The 22,889-nt window shown below is 41.4% G+C and overlaps 2 protein-coding genes across 5 annotated transcripts in view; both read left to right on the top strand.

Annotated features, from left to right (window-relative positions):
• The first annotated feature begins 5,149 nt into the window (after positions 1–5,149).
• znf532 (zinc finger protein 532) lies at positions 5,150–14,136 on the top strand. Of its 4 annotated transcripts, XM_040157658.1 has the most exons (8): positions 5,150–7,534; positions 8,739–8,920; positions 10,142–10,318; positions 11,213–11,375; positions 11,630–11,947; positions 12,254–12,366; positions 12,972–13,110; positions 13,232–14,136. In XM_040157658.1, the coding sequence occupies exons 1-8, from the start codon at positions 5,150–5,152 to the stop codon at positions 13,733–13,735; spliced, it is 3,981 nt and encodes a 1,326-aa protein (XP_040013592.1). In that variant the 3' UTR covers positions 13,736–14,136. The 4 variants fall into 4 exon arrangements, with proteins under 4 accessions (XP_040013592.1, XP_040013593.1, XP_040013594.1 ...); XM_040157659.1 differs by lacking the exon at positions 10,142–10,318; XM_040157660.1 differs by lacking the exons at positions 8,739–8,920; positions 10,142–10,318; positions 11,213–11,375.
• Positions 14,137–15,603: 1,467 nt separating this feature from the next.
• The window catches only part of oacyl (O-acyltransferase like), a 23,081-nt gene continuing 15,795 nt past the window's right edge, over positions 15,604–22,889 (top strand). The window contains exons 1-16 of the mRNA XM_040158080.1: positions 15,604–15,613; positions 16,446–16,565; positions 17,540–17,673; positions 17,752–17,830; positions 17,919–18,054; positions 18,246–18,464; positions 18,809–19,017; positions 19,100–19,202; positions 19,301–19,402; positions 19,585–19,750; positions 19,862–19,941; positions 20,050–20,160; positions 20,367–20,490; positions 20,686–20,872; positions 21,336–21,478; positions 21,606–21,716. Of these exons, the coding sequence (XP_040014014.1) occupies positions 15,604–15,613; positions 16,446–16,565; positions 17,540–17,673; positions 17,752–17,830; positions 17,919–18,054; positions 18,246–18,464; positions 18,809–19,017; positions 19,100–19,202; positions 19,301–19,402; positions 19,585–19,750; positions 19,862–19,941; positions 20,050–20,160; positions 20,367–20,490; positions 20,686–20,872; positions 21,336–21,478; positions 21,606–21,716 (2,034 nt within the window). The remainder of the gene's footprint in view (positions 15,614–16,445; positions 16,566–17,539; positions 17,674–17,751; positions 17,831–17,918; positions 18,055–18,245; positions 18,465–18,808; positions 19,018–19,099; positions 19,203–19,300; positions 19,403–19,584; positions 19,751–19,861; positions 19,942–20,049; positions 20,161–20,366; positions 20,491–20,685; positions 20,873–21,335; positions 21,479–21,605; positions 21,717–22,889) is intronic.

Genomic DNA, 22,889 nt, shown 5'->3' with positions numbered 1-22,889 from the left:
CACACACACACACATATATATATATAAGTATGTGTGTGCGCGCGCGCGTGTGTGTGTGTGTGGGGGGGGGTGCATTTGGGTGTGTTTCTTGTGCCCTTAATAAGAACGGGCAGCTGAACTGCCATAAAAGTTTAGAAGAATTTGATGTTAATCAACATAAAAGCAGACACACGACTCTGTGACCTTGGCATACACAGCATGCAGAAGAGCAGTTGGACCTAAACAGAGGCCTCAGTTATTTATATATAATGTTACTAGAGATTTTTTTTTTAATTATCCCTGCGGAAAAAGGTTTAGGATCAAGATTGGTTTATCAGTACAATCCCAGCCAAACATTTTCCACTCGATCGTGTGGTTATGCTTTAGCATAGGCCTACGATATGAGCATAGTGTACATTTTCAAGCCCTTATAATATTGTTCTCCTGCTCATTTCCTTTTCTTCCTCTCTATCTCCCCCACCTCCTTCTGTCTCCGTCTCTGTCTCCCTCTCTCTCTCTTCTTTCTCTGCACCAGCTGCTGCTGCTCTAGAGCCAGAGTGGATAGTCCCCTCACCCCCCCTGCACCGACAGAGACAAAAGGCCTGATTCGCCTGCTGAACACTGCCCCCTTTCTCCATCCGTCCCTTCATGCATGGCCATGGTGGTGGCGGGGGCTTCAGGAAAAAACGAGGCCTGGACTGGGACTAAAATCTAGGACTGACCCAGTGAAGGAGAGTGGGAAGAGGGGGGAGGGGAGGAGGAGGAGGAGGATGGGGGCTGGAATGGTTGGGGTTGAGTAAAGGCAGGTGCTGAGGCCTCTACAGGAAGACTTTTTTTCCTGAATATCTCTGAGAGTGGAAAAAAAATCTGACAAGGGTATGCCACATTTACCTCTATATATGCATGAACGTGCATGTTTATGTTTATGTTTATGCGTGTCTCTGTGGCAGCATATGTGGGGTAGGGGTGGCATGGGTTTGATGGAAATCTGGGGAGGGAGCTGCATGAATGGCCTGTGTTTGCCCATGTCATATTGTCTGCGTTGGGCTTTTACATTCCTTGTCTTTATATCACAGTGCTTGGTGTAATGCTGCTGGGGGCTGCATGAAAGTTTTCAGTTTTCAGAGAGACTACCAGCGTGTCTGGGGTGAAAGCACTGGGGGATCTGGTTGAGAAACAGGCCAAGGTACCGGATTGAGCTTCTACTACCATCATAGTTACCTTAACTTTCTTCTTCTTTTCAATGCATTAAGTTGCTGATACTATCAGTCACCATTTTGCACATCGTTTTACTTTATTTGTTTACAAATCTAACCTCAAGGAACACATTTTTGGTTTACATGGTGTAATTTTTGTCATTTTATTTACTACTGTCCTGTTTTTTTATTTGTGTGAAGGTAAGTGTGCTCACCACCTTTTTGTCCATTGTTGTTGTATGTATTTTTGTTGCCTTATTTTATAGCAGTGTAAGCTACTAGACTAGAGAGTCTCCATCTGTCTATAAAATATTGTGTCTACTTGTTTCCCTAAATCTATATGACAATATACATGTAGTTTGGTGAAAAATGTCGCAGTGTTTCTTGGGAGGTGGGCACAGTGCTTCTGCTTGTGTGTTTCTGAGGCCGTATTGCAGCACAGGGCTTTATGTTGGGTGACCGGAACCAGTTGAAACCGGTTTGAGGCAGACGGAGGGCTGACAGGAACAATGCCGTCTGTGTGCTCCACTGAGAGATAGAGATAGCCCAGGCTACTCCATGGCAGCCCTTCGCAGCTCAGCCACTGGCTACCACGGCAAAGGCACAGACCCCGCTGCTGCTGCTCGCTGCTGGCTGGACGGCAGTGTGCTATGCAGCACGGCTCACAGCGAGGGGAGCAGGGAGATTTGGGAAGGGACGAGGGCAGGGGGACGTGGCCGGCTGGTAGTCTGTGAATCTGCAGCCTAGAGCCTGCCTCACATACACACACACACACACACACACACACACACACACACACACACACACACACACACACACACACACACACACACACACACACACGCACGCACGCACACACACAAAGCATGATCTATCTGTCTGTTTGTATGTCTGTGTGCTGCTAGTGGTGCAGAGAATGACTAAGGAGGATCCTTACCAGGACCACCACCACTCACCAGATCCATGGATGTAACCTGACCCTGTACTCTGGGCCTTTGCCTGGTTGGGAAGAAACAGGACTTTTTTTGCAGGCAGGGTGGGGTGGATGGCTTTTTGTGGGTTAGTAGTGTTGTGACTGTGTTTGTTGCAGGATGGAAGGAAGGAAGGAAGGAAGGTTTGGCTAGTGGCTGGAGAGGGACGGAGGCAAGAGGGTGAGGAGTGGCTGATTCACTTGCATGTTTCCAGAATTGTTATTTTACATTCCCTTTACTGAGATTGTAGTAGTCTTTTACACAGTGTGAATTTCAGGTGGTAACAATGCATGTGTATTAAACTACTGTTGCTGAGAGGGGGTTCTGTGTTGTGTATTTTTCATATTTGTCTGTATTTAACCTTCATTTACCTCCTACGTCAAGCTGCTCTGGCTGTCATGGCTGTGACTAGCTTTTCTTTCCACCAGGCCTTGCTCTCTCTGCTGCAGCTCTACACAGCTCAGCAGCCATTTTTTCCCCTCACTGCATTTCTCGCCTGCCCTCTCTCTCCATAACATTTCTCCATCTCTCTGTGATGTTTTTATGTTTCGCTCATCATTATACCTCTCCCATCATCTGGATTGAGAATTGTTGCATTTTGAAACCAAGGCTGAGCGTATAAGATTTGGTTTTGAGTACGTGCAGATGTGGTTGCCATTCATGTGGATCAAAGAGCAGCAATGATTTAACTGCACGTACAAGCAGTGCAGCTCCATGGCTGAGTCTTTTGTCCCCAACACCAATTATACATACAGACATTTCAGTCCCATCATATGTTATTTGCAGTGCTCACTCCAGTCTTTATTTAAAAAAAAATAAAGACTGGTTTATTTCTGAAGAAAACTATAATCTATAACCTATAACTTAATGTTGCATTTAGCTAAAGGACTGTTTACACGTTATGTTCACCCCCAAACCAGCAGACAAGTGCCAGTCCACTAATATTACTAAAATTGCAAGCACACTCATCTTCTGTGTTGAACTGATCCCATCATTCTCCTGATTATAAATCAGAAAATATATATTCAAGAAGAGGAACTCTTTGATGTAGTCGGGACATGATGCTTTGGCCCTGGCTTTGTTCCTTCGGCAACCTTTCAACAAAAGTAAAAATGTATTTAATTAGCAATCTAATTCATTTGTTTTAATTATAGCAATGCTGAGCATGTAGTGATTGAAGAGGGAAAACGTTTTGCTAAGTACCCACACTTAATGTCATCAAAATGTCATATCTACCCCCCATGTGGACCAGTATGTGGTTCCCTGGTGTTTCTCACTGAATACAGTCAATAAAGTTACCTGAAGTAAGAACAGATGTGGCAGAAATAGGTCCACTTGTATGTAATTATATGTACATCCTGTACATCAGCTGGACTCATTTTTTCAGGAAAGCTTTGCATCAGTGTGATGCACAGTTTGCTTTGAATAGGGAAGAGGAGCGAGCACTCAGCTCAGTCTGCTAATGCATAAATGAAACATCTAGCACCAGAAAGCAGTGACAAAATTATGGTTAACATGGTATTTCACAGGCTGTTCTTTATGTGGACACTGGCACACCATGTGGTGACAAATGAAACTGCAAAACTAAAGCTTGACTGAATGATGTTTATCTGCTTAGCCCCACTACAGACGATAAAGTTTTTCACAAAACCGATGCTGCCACCACCAGAATCCAATAGTACAGGGGTAAACACTGTAATTATTCAATTGTTAAAAGCCTCATGCAATCACTACGCGATTTTCCCAACTTTAAGAAATGTGTTGAGAGGCTGTTTCTATTACAGTCAACAGTCTGCAGTCTAGTAAATATGAATGGTACTATTAATAATTTATGCTGACTAGAATTTACAGTATATTCACCATCCCACATCAAATACTCCCAGATATTCAATTAAATTCTAACCCTTGAAGAATTATTGTATGGTTTTTTTATTACCTTTACTGGCTCAGACAGAGTTATTTATACTTTAATCATCCACAATTTATGATTTCACCAAGGATTAAAGATTTCTGCATTGCTACCCTCATATTCCCGTGTAACATTCCGACTTCATCAAAACTCAAAACCCATGATCATAAACAGGATAATATTTCAATGGCCTTAGTCTTTATTGTGCACATCTTAAAGAATTCAGTATTGATAAGTGTGCTTCCAAATTTGGAGTTTACATAGATTACGTAGAATTGCCTTGCAAGATATCAGTGATTTCTGCACTGGACATAAATTATCAAGTTATTTGGCATCACTAAAATAAAAGACCTCATTTGGGACTAATAATGGATTTAGGATGATGTTAGTCAGCATGGCTATCTGTCTATTACACCTTACCTTTAGAGTCTGGCTAACAGGTAAAAATTTTCACTTGTACAATTAGCAAGATCTGCAGAGAAGATTGCCATGACATTTATTGAGCACATTCATGCCTACAAGAATATGAACCTTTTTCATTATGGAAACTATGGGCAATATACTATAATCTATGAAGATTATTAGTTTACATTTCACACAACCCTGAGACCAAAATGTCAACTTCGCACACAAGACATTTCATACTCTAATAAGCAGATTGCCATGAAAACAACTACGAATGTTCAGCACCAAAACACAAGTGATCAGTATTAGTATATTGTGTCAATCTGCTACCTGTTGTGCTGAACAAGAATAAATCAAACCAATTTTTGTCTCCTCTGGTATTATCCCATACAAGACAGTATGTTGAAGCATCAATAATTTAAATGTGACTAAATTAAATTGTTTTTCCTCACTACACTATGCTGTATCACAATTATCTTTACAATTATGAGATACAAATGCAAATATAAGACAAATACATTATGAAAGGTTTCATTCTAAAATGTGAAATCTTGTCTAACATGTCGAAGAACTCACAGCATTATATATAGTTAAAAATCAACAAAAAATGTAGTAAAAAGGAATAATGTTACTAATTATTCTGTCATGTGTTCCCCAGGTGATCTCCTCATCAGAACAGGAGCAGGACCATGGGAGATATGAAGACGCCAGACTTCGATGACCTGCTGGCGGCCTTCGATATCCCTGACATGGTGGATCCAAAAGCTGCTATTGAATCTGGCCACCACGATGACCATGACAGACAGCTCAAGCAACCCAGTGGTGGGATGACTACCAATGAAGACGAGGCACACAACCCCTCGACGGGACATGATGCTGGTGTTAGTGTCATTGTCAAGAACATCCGAAACACTGACACCAGTGAACATGGTGGAACCATATCAGAGAGGGATGGACATTTCAACTCCAATCCTCAACCCCATTCTGTTGGCACTTGCAATGGACTTCATAATGGTTCCATGCCCAGCATAGCACATGGTACTCATTACACCAAGAATGGATGGAAAGCTCCCAGGGAGGAAGGACAGCTAGTTAACAACCAATCATCTACCTTCAATCAGTTCAGCCCAATCTCCAGTGCTGAAGAGTTTGATGATGATGAAAAGATTGAGGTAGATGACCCCATGGACAATCAGGGTGGTCAGTCATTCCTTAGGTCCACTATTAAGAGAGAGGACCAGAATCCCAAATCTCCAGTATCAGTGGACAATGTGTCTAAGCGCAGAGTTAACAGAGACCAAAAACCTGATCAAAACCACAATAACAACAACAATAATGGCACACTGGAAGGTTCAAAGTGCAATGATTCCCCTCAGTCAAGTTTACCCAAGGATAAACTCAAGGACACTGTCTTCAAGTCTCAAGGTCAGGAGTGCAAGGAAGCCGAAGAGTCATCAGGGCTTACTAATGTGTCCAGTATCCCCCAGGTCAAAGCTAAGTCCTCTGCAAAACTTTCTTCTTGTATAGCAGCCATAGCAGCCCTCAGTGCCAAAAAAGCTAGTGCTACAGACTTGGGTGTTTTGGATTCTCCTACAATACAGAAAGAATCCATCAAGGCCAATGAAAATCCAAGAGCTCCAGAGAAGCCACAAGAGCACGAGTCAGCCCTAGAGTTTGCAAAGAGGCTGCTAACGAGACCACAAGACAGCCCCTCTAGTGTCACCAGTGAGGGAAGCAGCAAAGGGTCCCCTGCCTCAAGCACAGACAACACCCCAGTCATCCCAAAGGTCAGGATCAAAACAATCAAGACCTCATCTGGACAGATCAAGCGTACTGTCACCCGAGTTCTCCCAGAATTTCATCCTGAGGGTCTGAAAAAAGGAGAGAGTAGCCCATCTATCATTTCAACCACCAATGCAATTTTCACATCTCCCACAAGGCCCTCTTTGCCAACCACAGTAGTAGCCACCACTGGAGGGCCTTCAATTGAAATAACCAAGCAAATGACTATCAAACCTGTAGCAACAGCTTTCCTGCCAGTCTCTGCAGTCAAGACAGCTGGTTCGCAAGTCATCAACCTTAAGCTGGCAAACAACACCACAGTCAAAGCAACAGTCATCCCTGCTTCATCAATGCAAAGTGCTAGCAGTGCTATCTTGAAAGCTGCTAATGCCATCCAGCAACAGACAGTCATGGTACCTGCCTCCAGTCTGGCCAATGCTAAGCTTGTTCCAAAGACAGTCCATCTTAGCAACCTCAACCTTCTGCCTCAGACTGTATCCTCTGCTGCCTGTGATCTCCAACAGGCCCTGACCTCCTCCAAACAGACTCAGCAACAATCACAACAAGTCAAACAGCAGACAATTCTTACTGGCCAGGCTTCAAAGAAAATCTCTAGGGTTCAAGTGTTCACTAGCTCTCAAAGCTCTGTAGTGGACGCCTTCAATAAAGTCCTGAGTAGTATAAATCCCGTCCCTGTGTACATCCCAAACCTCTCTCCACCAACCTTAGCCTGTATCTCTCTACCCTCACGGGGCTACAAGTGCCTGGAGTGTGGAGATTCATTTGCTCTTGAGAAGAGCCTGACACAGCACTACGAACGTCGCAGTGTGCGGATCGAGGTCACCTGCAACCACTGTGCCAAAAGCCTGGTGTTCTACAACAAATGCAGCCTCTTGTCTCATGCCAGGGGCCACAAGGACAAAGGGGTTGTCATGCAGTGCTCACATCTAATCCTAAAACCCATCCCCGCAGACCAGATGATAACCACATCATCATCATCATCATCATCATCATCATCATCATCAGGGCCACCCAACATTACTGGTACAACCTCCATTTCCCAAGCCCAAACACCAACAAGTCAAATCCCAGGGAAAGGCGCTGTCAGTGGATCCCAAACTGCAGTAATTTCAGCTCCATGCAGTACTCCTCTTGTGGCTGCCATGCCCTTGGAGGATGACGCATCAAAGCTCTGCAGGCACAGCCTAAAGTGCTTGGAGTGTAATGAAATGTTCCAGGATGACAGCGCGCTAGCCATGCACTATCAACAAGCACCGGAGTCCAGCGGGCAGGTGTGTGTATGTATTTATGGTGTGAACTGTAACATAATATGATTCAATCTAGTTTTTAGAATTCTGAATTTGAAAACATTATTTTAATTACTAATAGAGGTATTGACTAACACAGTATAGTGGGCTATGAAGTGTTGTAGATCTGCTATACAGTGTGATTTAACTTAACTTAAACCTGAAAATACTGCTGTCATTATTGGCCACTTGGGGGGCAGTGGAAACAAGATGTAAACATAACCTTATTAAGTTGTACGTGTAAGTGGAGAAAGTGTTAACAAACATTTGTCTATTGCAGCAGTTACAAAACAACATTATCATTCATTTGGTGTCTTGTTTCCAGCACCTGGCGGATGCAAGTCGAACTTTCACTCTCTTTTAGCTCTGTTTTTGGTCTCCAGAAACTCCCAAGGGAATAAGGCTTTTTAGCAGCTAAATGACAGCTAAAAGCTCAACTACGCTCACCAGCTATATACACATAGTGTGTGTGTCTGCTGTTTGGTGCTGAGCATGTAGCATAAGAGCTTTTTGCTGAAAATAGGTGCCTGCTGTGGCTGATAACTGCGCTATGAGAGCAGTGAGAGTGAATAAGAACGGTAAAATTTTGGGCTTGACAGCTAGACAATGACCCTAAACTCACTATAAAGTTCTGTAAAGCCGAGGCGAGCTGCAGATTCGGGTGATAACTCTATGCAGGTTCATCACTACGAGTGACCCCTTTCACATTATCACATGGTTTTCACATTATCATGTCAGATTGATTACAGCTACTTTAACTTAAAGGGCCCTTTGACTCAAATCACATCACTGTGATGCAGTACATAGTGTTTATTTGGACTGTTTCTTCAATAACAGAAAGTAGTTCCAAAGAAAACCGTTCATAATGAGGTTTGTGGATTGTACTAAGTAAGTAAGTATTTTCTTTCTGGAAATACATGTTATTGTCTTTTGAGTTTGACAAATATAATTTTTCAAGTCCTTTGCACATAAATCAAAAACTTTTTGCACAGGTAGACATCACAAGATGTAAGTGAGAAAAAATGTTTGTGATGTAGCCCACCTGACCCTTTACTCTATATTGAAGAATGGATAATACTATCGTTCACGTGTCCACTATCCTTATTAACCCCTCATGATGCAATCATTACAATGCTACGATGAAATGCAGTTGATAATTTTTTTTATCTTCTCTTTTCTGTGCCATTAGAAAACATGCACCATTTGCCAAATGCTTCTGCCAAATCAGTGCAGCTTTCTGTCACACCAGCGAATCCACCAGCACAAGTCTCCTTACATCTGCCCCGAGTGTGGCGCCAGCTGCAGATCTGTCCATTTCCAGTCACATGTCACCAAGAACTGCCTGCATTACACCCGTAGAGTCGGCTACCGGTCAGTCTACCATAACTAATATCATAACATTATTAACATGCGGTTTTGTTTTCTCTCGTGCTGTGAGATATACAGTAGTTCCCAAAGTTTGAGAGAAAGTTCATTCAACTGTAATTTCGAAACTGTCGAAACTGTCCCTGATTTTTTGGATAGTCAAATCTGAAAGACAAGTTCACACTATTTACCACTGAGAAGTTTTCTTCTTCAGTAAGTGGTCATACTCTGACCTAAATGGTTCTTTCTCTTGCTTTTTATTAAAGTGCCATTTCCATTGTCATTTCTAATTACACTTATTATTACATCATGTTTGCCTCAGCTTCACAATGCCATATCACTTAAATTGATATCATTCGCAATGAAACTTATGGGGAAAAAATGGACACAATTTTTATGTGAAGTCACCCAAGATACAAGCTATTAAAAACTGAACACTCAGTATTTGTCCAATTATGGTTCAATTCGTCCTGTCTATCAAAATGTTATGAGATGAACAATGTCTCATTTTTTTAACTGCATATCAATAGCGACTGACAACAAATTCACAAAAGTGACGTTGCATGCACATGTACTTGTAAAACATTACAGATTTTAACTTTAAGATTCAAATCTTAAAATTGTAAAATTCATGCACAAAAAGAAAGAATTTTTTTTTTCCACCCTGAAATGAGACATTAACCATGCGAAATGACCAATACTTGGACATTTTGAGAAATACAATTACTCTGTGTCTTGGAGAAGGCTAGATGATAAGATTCACACCACTGTCATATCTGTATGCTAAATATTAAGCTAGAGCCAGCAGGCGGTTAGGTTAGCTTAGCATTATAGCTAGCCTGATATAACTGATAAATTAGTGAGCTTTACAGGTGTTGACTTTGTTTACCTTTGGACAGAGCCAGGCAAGCTGTTTCCCCTGTTTCCAGTCTTTATGCTAAGCTAAGCTAACCATCTCCTGGCTGTAGCTTGATATATAACGGACAGCTCAGAAGAGTGGTATAAATGCTCTCATCTAACTCTCAACAAAAAAGTGAATATTCACGTTTCCCAAAATATCAAACTCTACATTTAAGAAAAGTCTCTCTCAGTTTTGAAAACGTTTTTTTTTTTTTTTTGTCAGAGGAATGACTTGCCATGACTTGTACTAAGTTAAAATCTCATTTAGGTCTGACTCTCCTATTTTTTTCTCCCTCCGCCCTCTGTCTCCATTCCTTATCCCTCCAGCTGTGTACACTGTAGTGTGATCTTCGCTGATGTTGCAACACTAAAGTCCCACATCCAGAGTACTCATTGTGAGGTCTTCTATAAATGTGCTCTCTGCCCTATGGCCTTCAAGTCTGCGCCTGGCACACACTCCCACGCATATACACAGCATCCAGGAGTGAAGGCAGGAGAGCCCAAGTAGGTCTTTACACGCCGTATCTCCGATCAAAAAACTGTGGACACTTACGATGTATAGAAAATGTTGTTCTAAACCAAATCTGTTTTAGTTTTTTGTAACATTAAAGACAGCATTCAGCTGCATTGAAACTGTTGTTATAAGTATGCATGTTTAATTGCTCAAAATGGAATTCAATGCTAAATTAAAATCTAAAATACATAAATATTTCAATAAAAATCACAGGCAGTAGGTGAATATTACACAAGCTGTTTCCTCAAAAAGATTCCAACGTCACACTTACACAGACACTCTTCCTTTTACACAGGCAAACGCCATTGTAACCCAGTAACCGTGTCCGATTCATTTTTCTTAGGAAAATCACCCTCGCTGCTTCATCAGTAGGAGGATTTGTGGATGTTAGACACGGTGGCTTAAACTGGGTTTGTTTTTTTCCCCATGGCAACCTTTCGCTGACTTACATACATCATCAGCACTACTAATGATTCAGGTGTTTTCAGAGCAGGTGTTCTCGCACCTCTATGTGGGTTTGGCGCTGGGTGTGCCCAGTGCCTAAAGCTGAAAAAACACCTAATGTCTAACAATGTGCAATGAACTGAGCCATCTATTTCAATATGTTTAATTACTTGTTCACATCCTGATCTAAAACTATCTAAAAGTTTGTTTAGAAATACAGACATTAGGTGCAAGAATACAGCTGTAGCTGAATGTTTAATAGCTTCACATGAAACATAAGATATTATAACATTTACTCAGTAACAGCTGGGATTCTCTAAACACTTATTTCAGTTTTCACCTTCGCCTTTTCTTTGTATATAAACTGAGACTTTTATATCTTGCAGTAAACTTGCAGGGCTTTTTAAAGGACACTGTTTTTTTCTTCTTCTGTCTTTTAGGGTGATCTACAAGTGTTCCATGTGTGATACCGTGTTCACTCTGCAGTCCCTGCTCTACACACACTTCGACCAGCACGTTGTCAATCATAAAGTGTCAGTGTTCAAGTGCCCCGACTGCTCCATGCATTACGCACAGAAACAGCTCATGTTGGACCATATCAAAGTAGGCATGAAAAGCAGTTCTTTTATCAAGTTTTTGTGTATCCCAACTTAGTTTAATAACGAGATTGTTTTTAACATAAAGTCTAAAATAAAACCTCCTGCTGTGACTCAATGAATAGGTGCGTATGACACAGAAATACTGTTTTTATTTCAATTTAGTTCTACTGATAAGTTCAGTCTAGAAATGCTTCCCATACCGGTGCTTTTTGTAATTTTGTAATTGCACTTCAGTCTACATGTGTGGATCCTTTCCAGGCCATCCACGGAACCCTGAAGACCATTGAGGGTCCACCAAACTTGGGCATCAACCTCCCTCTCAGCACCAAGCCCACTCATTCTAACAGCACCACCAGCAGCGGCCCCAGTAGTAATAACAACAAAGATGGAGGAAATGCCAATAGTCAAGACAAGGGAGAAAAGAGGCTTTCAGCTTCACCACTGAAGAAAACCAACAGCAACTGCTCAGCAGACCTCAAGAACCCTCCCAGCTCAGGATACACATGTGGAGACTGCAATACCCTCTTCAGTTCCAGGGAGGTCTTTGTGGCTCATATGAGGCGCGAACACGGCAAGGTGAATGTCTGACTCCATTCTCACAGCGAAGTTTTCAATTGGTCACATTGTTGGGTTTTTTTTGAGAGGGGGGGGGTTGAGATTCCGTTGGGTGGATGTCCAGAAGCAGGTTCGAAACGGAGACAAAAACAAACACAGTGCTGTGTACGCACAAATAAAGGAACCACAACACAAATGCATCCAAACCGCCCCAGTGCACGTTCACCTACGTGCAACTCGGAGGAGCATCATTCTAGCTTTAGAAAGTTGATGCTGAAGCATTTTTTTTCTTTAGGTATCTTATGCATTCTCCTTCTCATATTGCAGATCTTGAAGAAGCACCCGTGTCGACAGTGCGACAAATCCTTCAGCTCCTCCCACAGTCTTTGCCGACACAACCGTCTCAAACACAAGGGGTTGCGGAAGGTCTACACCTGCCCGTGAGTGCACACGCTGATCTCGCAAGGGCTCGGCATGGCACCGATGCAAGTCTTGCCACGGCCCTGCAACAGCGTAGTGGCCGTTGTGGACAAATCTACAGCAAACGCACTGGAAAGGCCCCTGTTGTAGCTGATGGAAGCATGAAAAGCCCCGTTATTTATTTCTTAAAAAAAATACATCGGCAGGCTGATTGCCAGAGTGTTTTCAAAAAAGGAGGCGGAAGAAAAATCGATTGGCTCGGGTGTAACACAAATTAATGCGCCGATCATCGCAGTTGTTGGGGGCCTGAGTTTGCGCCGCAGCCGCAATTACACCACACAGCAGGTGTAGCTTCGGTCCTCCATCTGTGTCTATGCAGGATGCATTCAGGCACAGTATTGACCGTAGGTCACCTGTGTGTTTGGCCCCCCAAAACACAATAACCGTAATTACGCGCATAGAACAAGGAAATAGACTGTTTCACCATACCTCGCGTGGTTTACAATTACTTACAATTACTCTTTAATGCCAATGAAAATTGCCTGCAAATTGTATGTGTACAAATTACAGAAGACAAAATCAGTTTGCAAGGGGTTACAATTGTTATTTTGCTCTGCTTTGATAGGCGATGTCCAGCTCTCAGCCAGCCATTCACCAAAAGAGTGCTGCTGGATCAGCACATTCAGCTGATGCATGGAGTCAAAGACGCCGAGGGGAAGACTGTCACCTCTGATAATATGGAGGCTTTACCTGACAAGGAAACGGTACTGTGGCAGTACAGTCATTTATCAGAAACAAGTGCTCCTTTCGAATCATTTTTACCTTAGAAGTGAATTTCATGATTCCCCTGTCGCCCCTAACCCACCCTCTCAATCACCTCCACAGACCCCCATTCCCAAAAGGAAGCCAGAAGAGGATGAGGGGTCTCCGGGTTTGAACTCCAGGGGCTCAGACTCACAGCCTTTGAAGAGGCTCAAGGTGAACATCCTCAAAGTTCACAAGTGTGCCGTCTGCGGTTCCACCACCGAGGACATCACCGCCTTCCACAAACACATTCCCCAGCACAAGTCCGATGGCTCGTCCTACCAGTGTCAGGAGTGCGGCCTGTGCTACACCTCCCACCGCTCGCTGGCCCGGCATCTCTTCATCGTCCATCGGCTGAAGGAGCCGCAGGGCCTCGCCCGCTACAACGGACGGAGCAAGGAGGACGACGAGAGTCAGAGGGAGAACCAGCTGGACGTTACGGACGAGAACAACGACGGGACACCAAATACCAAATGCAAAGTGTGTGGGAAGATGTTTGAAACAGAGGGAAACCTGAACACTCACATGAGGACCCACGGGATGGCGTTCATAAAGTCAAAGAGACTGAGTGCGGCTGAGAAGTGAGAAGAACTCACTTTTTAACCTTTCCATCTAAAGCAACACTGCTGTTTTAAACTTTTACAGTTTGTCCAATTGTTGCACACGACGTACAGTATCTCAGTTGGCTGTATATGTGGTTATGCTGTATATACATAATGTAGCGTACTACAACATGAATACAATATACACACAAAAATATGGAATATATGTCAAAATCACTGTCTTTAGGTAAAATGAACAAGATACTTTTTTGTACAAATATAGATGTTTCTATAGGCTCTTGACTGGATCTTTTTTATAGAAGAGCTTTTTATTTTAAACAGTTTCCATCGTTGTCTTCTCATAAAGGATTAGATAATGTATGGATATGTTAGTGTAACGGGATTAATCCTCATACAGTCAGCAGTGTTCTGAAGCCTCAGTGGCTGCTCCTGTCCAATGAATGTCTGGTGGGAAAGTATTTAAAACTTTGGGGAGATTCAGGTTTCCGCAGTATATGTCACACCAAGCTGAGGTCTTCAGTTTCAACGTAAAAATTGAGTGGACGTGGCATCAAACATTCTTTTCTTTTTTTTCTTTTTTTTTAATCCTATGGATAACTAATATTACTCTCTGAGCCCTTCTTGGCTTTTACAGTAAAACCCTGGTCCTGGTCTCCTTCTAATACACACTGAAGTAATTGATCCCTAAAACTTAATCTCTGCATTAATTTTGAGCTACGATTACATGGAATATCAGAAGATTTCAGGACAATCACTGAGAGATAAAAGCCTATCTTCAGCTGCATCTCCGTACCACCTGGTCAAGTTATTATCATTTACATATCAAATGCACTTACAACAAAAAGTCTGAAAATGGATGAATTTGAAATGAGTTTAAAGCTCACAGTTTTTGTGGATGAATGTCGAGCATTAAATGTCAGAAACGGGAGTCTTTTAAAGACAAACATATGGGCCAAATTTGACTTTGCTTTTTAAAAATGTATTTTGTAAAAGACTGTGAAACTTTGTATAATGATGTTTCATTCCTGTCTTACTATACTATAAATGGCAGCTGTTTGAGATTACAACTCATGTAAAATTGTTTATTTACCTGTATATTTAAAATATAAGATACAAAGCACTTGCCTCTCTTTTAACAGCAGTCTTCTCTACAGCATAGTTCATCTATCATTAAGGCACACTGAAAAAACATTTCTAATGATCCTGTATTTCAAATCTAATATCAACATTATCAGTTTCTGTCTTTTTGTTAAATTTTTGTTTTTATATTTCCTCAGTTTGTGGTTCTTTGATGTATTTTGAAATCATCATGAATGTTCATTGACAGTAATTATGTTGATAAAAACATCTAAACTGAAGAACAACTTCTACGAATGTAAACTTGGCTGCGGAACTAATTTTTTTTAATATAAGACAACCAGCGCGAGTAAATGAAAAATAACTGTGGAAGCTGTGAGAATTACAATCTCCAGATTGTATTCCATGGCTTTTTCTTTGTTCCAAGCATTTCCAAAAAGCATCGAAATTCAGTTTTGAACAGTAGTTTTTTTCTACTCCGACAGTGAGACTAATTGTCTCGCGCTGTCAAACTGCATGTGAGAATCAGCCTGTGAATTGTTTGTTGACTAGAATCTGTCTTGCTGCTGCCGCTGCTGCCGCTGTTTTTTTTAGATACTTCTGATGCTTGTGTACAAAGCTGTTCTTTATGTCAATAAATGATGAAACCTGCCAGGGACGAGAGCTGATGTCGACTGCACATAAGATATCAGCTCTTCTCTATGGAAGTGTATCAGAAATCCTCTTGTGATAATTCGTACCGGTGCATTATTACCGTGAAGTATAAATGCTGGATTTTGATAAAAGGGTGTTTTGAAATGTATTTGTCCCGCAATGTATTCAGGTGTGAACAAATGGACTTTCACACGGCCCTCTCTTTTGAATGGCAGTGGCAGACAGGAGCTCAAAAACTATACTTGATGTGATCATACTAAATTCGTGTGGGTTGTTTCCCTCACTGTTGCCTGATACGGTCATGGCACTCTGTGTAGGTTTTTGGGACAAACCCTCTCTCTAATGGCCACAGTTGATTTATTTCAGTTACCGGACTGTCTTTAGCGTTTCTTTTGCCACATTTTAACTTGAGATTAATGGTTCTAGTAAAAACAAATTCAATACAGTAACTTAATGCTTGTAAATATGTAGATGAGGTTTTTTTTTTGTTTTGTTTTAGCTGAGTCATTTATTCTTATCCAGAACAAATTGCCAGCCATTGGCAGGGTGATCACGCCAAACCAGGCTAGAGCAGCCTCCGTGGTTATTTAAGGCTATTCAGAATGTTTATACAGGTTTGCATGTACACATGATCAAATTGTCAAGCAAAATAAAATTAGGCTGGTAATATGGTAAAACATCTGTAGTCCCAGTGGTAATTATGGGACACCCCAACCCTACACTGGCTTTTATTTTAAGTGCAGCCATCATTATTAGGTTTACACTCTAATCAAGTCGATTTTGCATGGTGACATAATCACAAAGCCTGGATCTCTTTGTTAGCCTCCTCATGTAACCCAATCCTGTTCACACCTGATGTAGGAAAGCAGTTTTTCAATGCAGCCTGTGGAAGATGGATTACGGATTATCTGCCCTCCTTGGTTATTTAAAGTCTTCTCTACTAAAATATGCAGTCAGTTGTGAAATGGCCCTGGGTTGTGTGGTGTTCTTTCTTTTTGCAGGGTGTAGTTTGGCGCTGGAAAATACGCAGGCCTTGACTCTGCCTCTAAGATGTGAGGAGGATACCAACGCTTTCCTCTGGGAAATTAACCAGAAGAGACCAAAGGAATACGCTGTTCTGAGTAAGTGTTGCTGCCTCTTGGAGAGGCTTTTCCTAATCTACATTTGCAATCAGTTTGGCCCCTTTAGACCACAGGGCTTTACTTACTTTAGCAGTTGAGAGGTTAAAAAAAAAGTGCAGTCAGAGAGGCCATTTAAAGAGATAAATTATTAGACAGGACAATGTGAGGTTTGTAGAAGTTCCACTGTGGTGTAATGCAAAAAACTCATATTATTAAGTTACTAAACGTTTAGACACCAGACTTATTTTCACATCAAAAAGAAACAATGTGCGCAAACATATGCATTGTCTTTGAATACAGAAATAAATGCAGTGCTACAAAACTTACAAAGATTTCAAAGTTCATGTGCACGTCAAAAGTATCACTGCATGTATCGAATACGCAGCTTGTATACTCTTTATATTGGTATTGTAGTTACTTGTCAATGCGAACTGTACCAAGGATATTTAAAGGATTACAGTTATTAAAATGATGATGGTGAAAGTGGTTATGGAGATCTTAATTGCTGTGATGCTGTTGCCATGATATACATTTTTTTTTTTTTTTAATTGTAACTGTTATTAATTCTAATTAAATATTTTTCACATTATTCCTCTTTTTAAAAAATAGTTTACTTCAAAATTTACTTCAGAGTTTCTTTACCAGATTCTTGCCCATTCAGCGCTTTACAATGGCTTCACAGTAACCGCATCTCATTTTTTGGTACTTTGTAATCAGAGTATTCCAACTTCCACTGTGTCTTACCTTCAGTAACGGTGCAACGCCGTCTTTGACCCCAAAGACGGGCTGGCATTGACCAACCATTATTTGTGTTTTAATTGTGTAATCACAGATATTATGCCACATTAGGTTTTATTCTAGAAATGCAGGCTCTGATTTTATCCTAAGGGACTGTGGAGGGCGTTTGACTCAAAGATTGTTTTGTTCTTTGCGCCACATTGCTTTTACATGTGTGTTTTTTTGTGTATTATCAGTGTATGATGCATTTGGAAAACTGGGAAGCAATGTTGAAGGAGGTAATGTCAACCAGCCTGGCTCCGTGGAGCAGTGTCGCTCTGCCCACGGTCCCACCTTCTCTGGACAGTACTGCCAGGTGTTCCTTCGGCAGGTAACAGCAAAAACTAATTAGAGGGTGGCTACAAGGTGAGAAAATTTGATTTTGAACAAAGTGTTTTTACCACCATAGGAAAAGGTCCAGTACTTTGTGGGTATTTGCGTTCCCGACTCCTGTGGGGAAGAGGACGTGCAAATGCTGGTGCTGTACGGTCAGTGATGTAAAAATCTTACTATTCTTGATTCAATCAGTCCAATAATTGAAATGTTTTAATTGTGGCTCGTTTCACTTTTTAACAGGGAGACTTCAGTTTGGTCAGACATCCCTCATTCCTCCTTTACCGTCCATCTTCGTCAATCAGTCCACTCAGGAGATGATCATGACCCACTGTTTGCCCAACACCATTGCCCCAGATGCGTCGGATGTCACCTGCCTGTCAGTATATGATTGGACCCTTTTTTACCTTCTGCACTGCCTCGTCTGCATGTGTATTTCTAACCGTAAACTGAACTGGAGACGTGTCACCCTACATGTGCAGGACTTCATCTGAGGATGCTCTGTATTGCTGTTTCAAACAGATAACAATGGTCACTTTTCCCCTAACACTGATACCTTTTCTCCCGCAGGTTTGTGTGTTGCGTAATGGTAGCAATTCCGCTTGCCGCCACCTTATTCATGGCTATAATGAGGCGGCAAAGGAACAGGGAGGTCAGCCCATGTGTGGAGTCTTCCTGTTTAAACACTGGCCTCAACCTTTATGGGACCCTGAAGACCAATGGCTCCTCTAGCAGGGAGATGAATAGGAGCACTTCAGAGGAAAACGGTAAGAACAATGTACATTATGAGTTTCTGTGTGAATGCTTGATTTCCGAGATTGCGTGAAAATTTACCAGATGGTACATCACAAGCAGTAAGCTCCTCTGTGATTGCGAGATCATCAGAGGGTAGATGATAAGTAAATACTGAACATAGAAAAGTTACATATTGCACAAAAATTAACTTAACATATATATATATATATATATAAACAGAAGACCTATGGCTACATTTTGAAAAACCAAATATCAAGGTAACGTAAATGTGCAAGAAAATTTCACCAGTAATGTATTGGTGCAGTAGCCATTCCTTTCTTTATAGATTGTGTTTATATTGAGAAATTGCTTTTTTGAATATTGTCTTTAGTAGATAGCACCAGCCGCACACCACAGTGTTTTCCCCGAAGCTGTGTGAACCAGTGCCTGCAGGCGTTTTCTCTACAGAATACCAGCCAAGGTGTCTTGAGCAGTTCCTCATCCATCCCAGGTGGAGGCTACTCCTCCGTGAATGGCATCCGCGTTCTCAGCCTGTTATGGATCGTATGTGGCCACTCTGCAGAGTTCTCTGTAATAAACAACTTGGGTATGACAAGGCCTACTGTTATTTGCTCATTCAGTTGCATTACTCGTATCATTCTACTTATATTGCATAATCTCTATTGTAGATAACTACAAAAACTGGAAGAAAACGGTAGAAAGCAGCCCTGTGTACGTGTTTGCCTTTAGCGGACCTGTTTTTCTGGCTGTAGATACCTTTTTACTGCTGGGGTGAGACTGAAACCACATGAAGTTTAAAACAGTGGTGTATTTAACATCATTTTAAGTTGCCATTTTTAGCAGTTTTGATAGCAGCCTCTGCGTTTCAGGGGTCTGCTTAGTGCCAGGTCGCTGCTGAGCTCCATCAGGAGATCTGAGGACAAATTGAGCGCCTGTTTGGTGGCCGACTACCTCTTCAAGAGGATTAAAAGGTACCGTATATTCACCAGTTCACCGGATTAAGTTCTGGCAATCTATCTTGTGTCACCGTATCATTTTCTTTCTTGGGAATAAAACAGAATTTAGAAGCCCTTCGTTATAAGTGTGATCTCAAGTGACAATATGCTGAATATGCGACGTCTCCTTATTTTTCTGTCTTTTTCCTTCACTGCAGGATTCAGCCACTACATCTGTTCATTATGTGTCTAACCACTGGCCTCGTCTCTTTGGTCCAGTGGGGACCCTACTGGTTTCCACTAATGGAGACACTGATGGATTGTAAGACGTACTGGTGGGCTAACGTGCTACTGATCAGCAATCTCCTCCCAGTCCACGAGATAGTAAGCTTAACCAGTAGTATAGTAGCTCTGATTCTGTTTTTGACATAGAGCATTTCTACGTATACTGACCGACCGTATTTATTAACACTTTATTTCCCAATCTCTCTCCAGTGTATTCCTTGGACATGGTACCTGTCTCTAGACTTCCAGTGTTATGCCACCACTCCTCTGTTGCTCTATTTTTACAGATTGTACGTCCACTGTCCTTCATATTATCCTAAAATATTTCTAAACTGCTCTGTTGTAAAATAGCCACCACTGTGGCCAGTATACACATTAAATCTTACCCATCCTATCAGGAACAGAAATGTGTTTGCGGCTGTGGCCGGAGGCCTGCTGCTGATGACCACTGTCGCTGGCGCTGTTATAACTGCACTCCTGCAGCTGCCAGTCTTTGAGCCGTCTACAATGTAAGACTCAGTGATGGTGGTCTAGTACTATAGTAAACAGCTTAGGAACCAAATACATTAATTGTAGGGTGACTTACACATTAAGTGATTTACTTTACTAAGTCTTTTTTGTTGTTGTTTTTTTTATATACTTTAAAAATCATTCCCTTTTTTTCTTAAAAATCCAAAAATGGTTTTATTCATTCATTCATTCATTCATTTCGCAGGACATCTTACAATTATGTCTTACATTACTATGTGAAACCCTACACAAGATATGGGCCGTTTTTAATAGGGATCTTGACTGGAATATACTTGATGACAAAGAAAGATCAGCTCTTAAAGCAAAAGGTAAGAACATCTTATTACGTTAACAGGCATCTCTGGCAGAATCACTGCACACACCTTATTCTTTTAACAGAAATTTGAACACGTCATAGGCTCTTTTGTGATACTATCAAGCAAACCAGACTCAGTACACACACAAGCCACTAAGCTGCCGTCACACTTATGTGCTTATTGCTGCTATTCTTGCTGTTGCTCCAGTGGCAGGCAGCCCTTGGTTGGCTCTTCTGTCTTTCGCTCATGGCTGTGTTGGTTGGATTGGCCTACGTCCTCAGGGAGACCCCGGCCTATCCTTCTGTGCCACATGCCCTCTATCAAGGACTGCACAGACCACTCTGGGCTCTGGCTGTGACCTGGATCATACTGGCCTGTGAGGAGGGTTACGGAGGTAAACAAAGACCAGACGGAGATTTTCCAGAGACCAAACACCATATTCAGAATAAACAAAGCACAATTAAAATTATTTTAAAAATTAGAAAATTAAATATTCGAGTATTTGTTTCTGTGGCATTCAAAGCTCTTGTTGATCAGTGATGACTACACTATAATATCAGCTATAATATCTGCACCTTCCGGCTTATTTATAAAGTAACTTGTTGTTAAACAATTTCGTACTTCAATAATAGCAATTGCCATATAAAAAACATACCATGCTGGCTTTTTAGATCTAAGCCCAAACTACACACTACTTTCAAACAGCATACAAAAACTAATGGGAACAAATTCAGTAGTAGCATGTATGCACATTAAGTGATGTGTGAGTCATTTTATAAATGAAAGCAAAAATATATATTTAAAAAAACCACTTACACATTTTCTTTTTGTTTCTCTCTGTTCTTCTGAATCTCTAGGTTATATCAAGAGCTTCTTGTCATTGGGTTTCTGGGTTCCACTGTCCAATATTAGTTTTGCTTGCTATCTCTCACATCCTGTCTTCATTATCCTCTACATTGGCTTGCAAGAGACCCCCATCCACTACACAGACTTAAACTTCGTAAGTGCTCTAAACAGCCCGTTTCATTCAGTGTCACTACTGCTGAGGCATTTCACATTTTACCGTGACTTGGCTGTGTCTCTCTGTGCTCCTTCAACTTGTACCGTATGTCTCCTCTGTCCTTTAGATGTACCTGTTCCTTGGCCACGTGGGGGTGACGCTGGTGGTGAGCTACTTGTTGACTGTGCTGGTTGAGAAGCCCTACCTCCTTCTAAAATGCAGCCGTACTTCGATGCAAGTCAGAACACAATAGAAAACCCATCCAGTTAATAACACTCCCATTTTTCTATATTCTGTTTCTGCTTTTGCAGATAACAAAACTATTTTTCTTTCTTTAAAAAAAAAGTTCAACAGTTTACAGATGTTCGATATAGAAAAAACATCCAACAGAACACAAAAACAAGGTCAGATCACACGTTATTCCACTAAAATCAACACTTTCAACAACCTTCACAGAGGTAATGGTTAAAATATACTGAAAACATGTTTGAGTTTTTGAATCATCCAGAACCAATAACGCCAACAAATCAGGAGTGCAGAGTTGGAGACAAAGAAGTCTGTGTCTTATAAAACTGAACTGGTTTTCAGATTGATGGTTTCACAGATATAACATTATAACATCTTCATATAGAGATATTATGTGCTGTCTTGGATATAATATGCCAATCGCCACTGAATTACTGCTGACGGCCTGTCCCACAGTAACAATTGCAAGAGCAGATAACTGTGGAGAAATGGGGCAGCACTTCCTTTTCCCCCAGCCTAGGGAGGATGCAAAGAGGTGTTTGTGGTGCACATAGAACAAGCACTTGTTTTATGAAGCAACAACACACAGGAGAGATTACCATTCTATTTTGTCTAAAGCCTTTTCTTGTCCAGAATCTTGTTTTAAATGTTCCATATGCTGTATAATATTTAAGAGCAGACTTATTAGTCTTATGAGGAAAGCTTTGGCTATTAACTATATGTCAACAATGAAATTGCCCTGCGGGATGAGCCGTCATTAGTCATATAGGCATCCATCACTGTCTGTGTGAGTGAGAAAGAATTTACAACATCGAGAAGACAGGAGGTTACGGGATTCCAAATAAAATACAAGTAAAATAATAACTGCAATAAATGTTTTGTTTGTTTGTTTGTTTTGTTCTATGAATTTTACTATGCTCCACTATGTTCACATGCTCGTTGCTGACTGTGTCTGTCTGCTGTTTGGAGCCGAGCAGGCAGTGTACAGTGGGGTTTTTTTGGAGCTTTTCATCGAAATCAGCAGCCTGCTGCGTCTGACTATTGGTGAGGGTGAACCGAAGCAGGCTGGAAAACCAAAAAAGTGAACGGAAAGACACTGTTAAGCACCGTTGACCTGAAGAGAACTACAGAGTCAGTTGATAAGATAATTACCCGTGGATTCATC

This window comes from Xiphias gladius, chromosome 20 (genome assembly GCF_016859285.1).
Source record: "Xiphias gladius isolate SHS-SW01 ecotype Sanya breed wild chromosome 20, ASM1685928v1, whole genome shotgun sequence".
NCBI lineage: Eukaryota > Metazoa > Chordata > Actinopteri > Istiophoriformes > Xiphiidae > Xiphias > Xiphias gladius.
This window is presented reverse-complemented; position numbering and strand designations above follow the sequence as displayed.

Bases quoted from the DNA above. Each gene is read 5' to 3' on its own strand.
- znf532 (XM_040157658.1), top strand. From the start codon at position 5,150: ATGGGAGATATGAAGACGCCAGACTTCGATGACCTGCTGGCGGCCTTC. The intron at 11,948-12,253 runs GTGAATGTCTGA...CTCATATTGCAG, and splicing joins TGAGGCGCGAACACGGCAAG to ATCTTGAAGAAGCACCCGTG. The intron at 13,111-13,231 runs GTACTGTGGCAG...TCACCTCCACAG, and splicing joins CTTTACCTGACAAGGAAACG to ACCCCCATTCCCAAAAGGAA.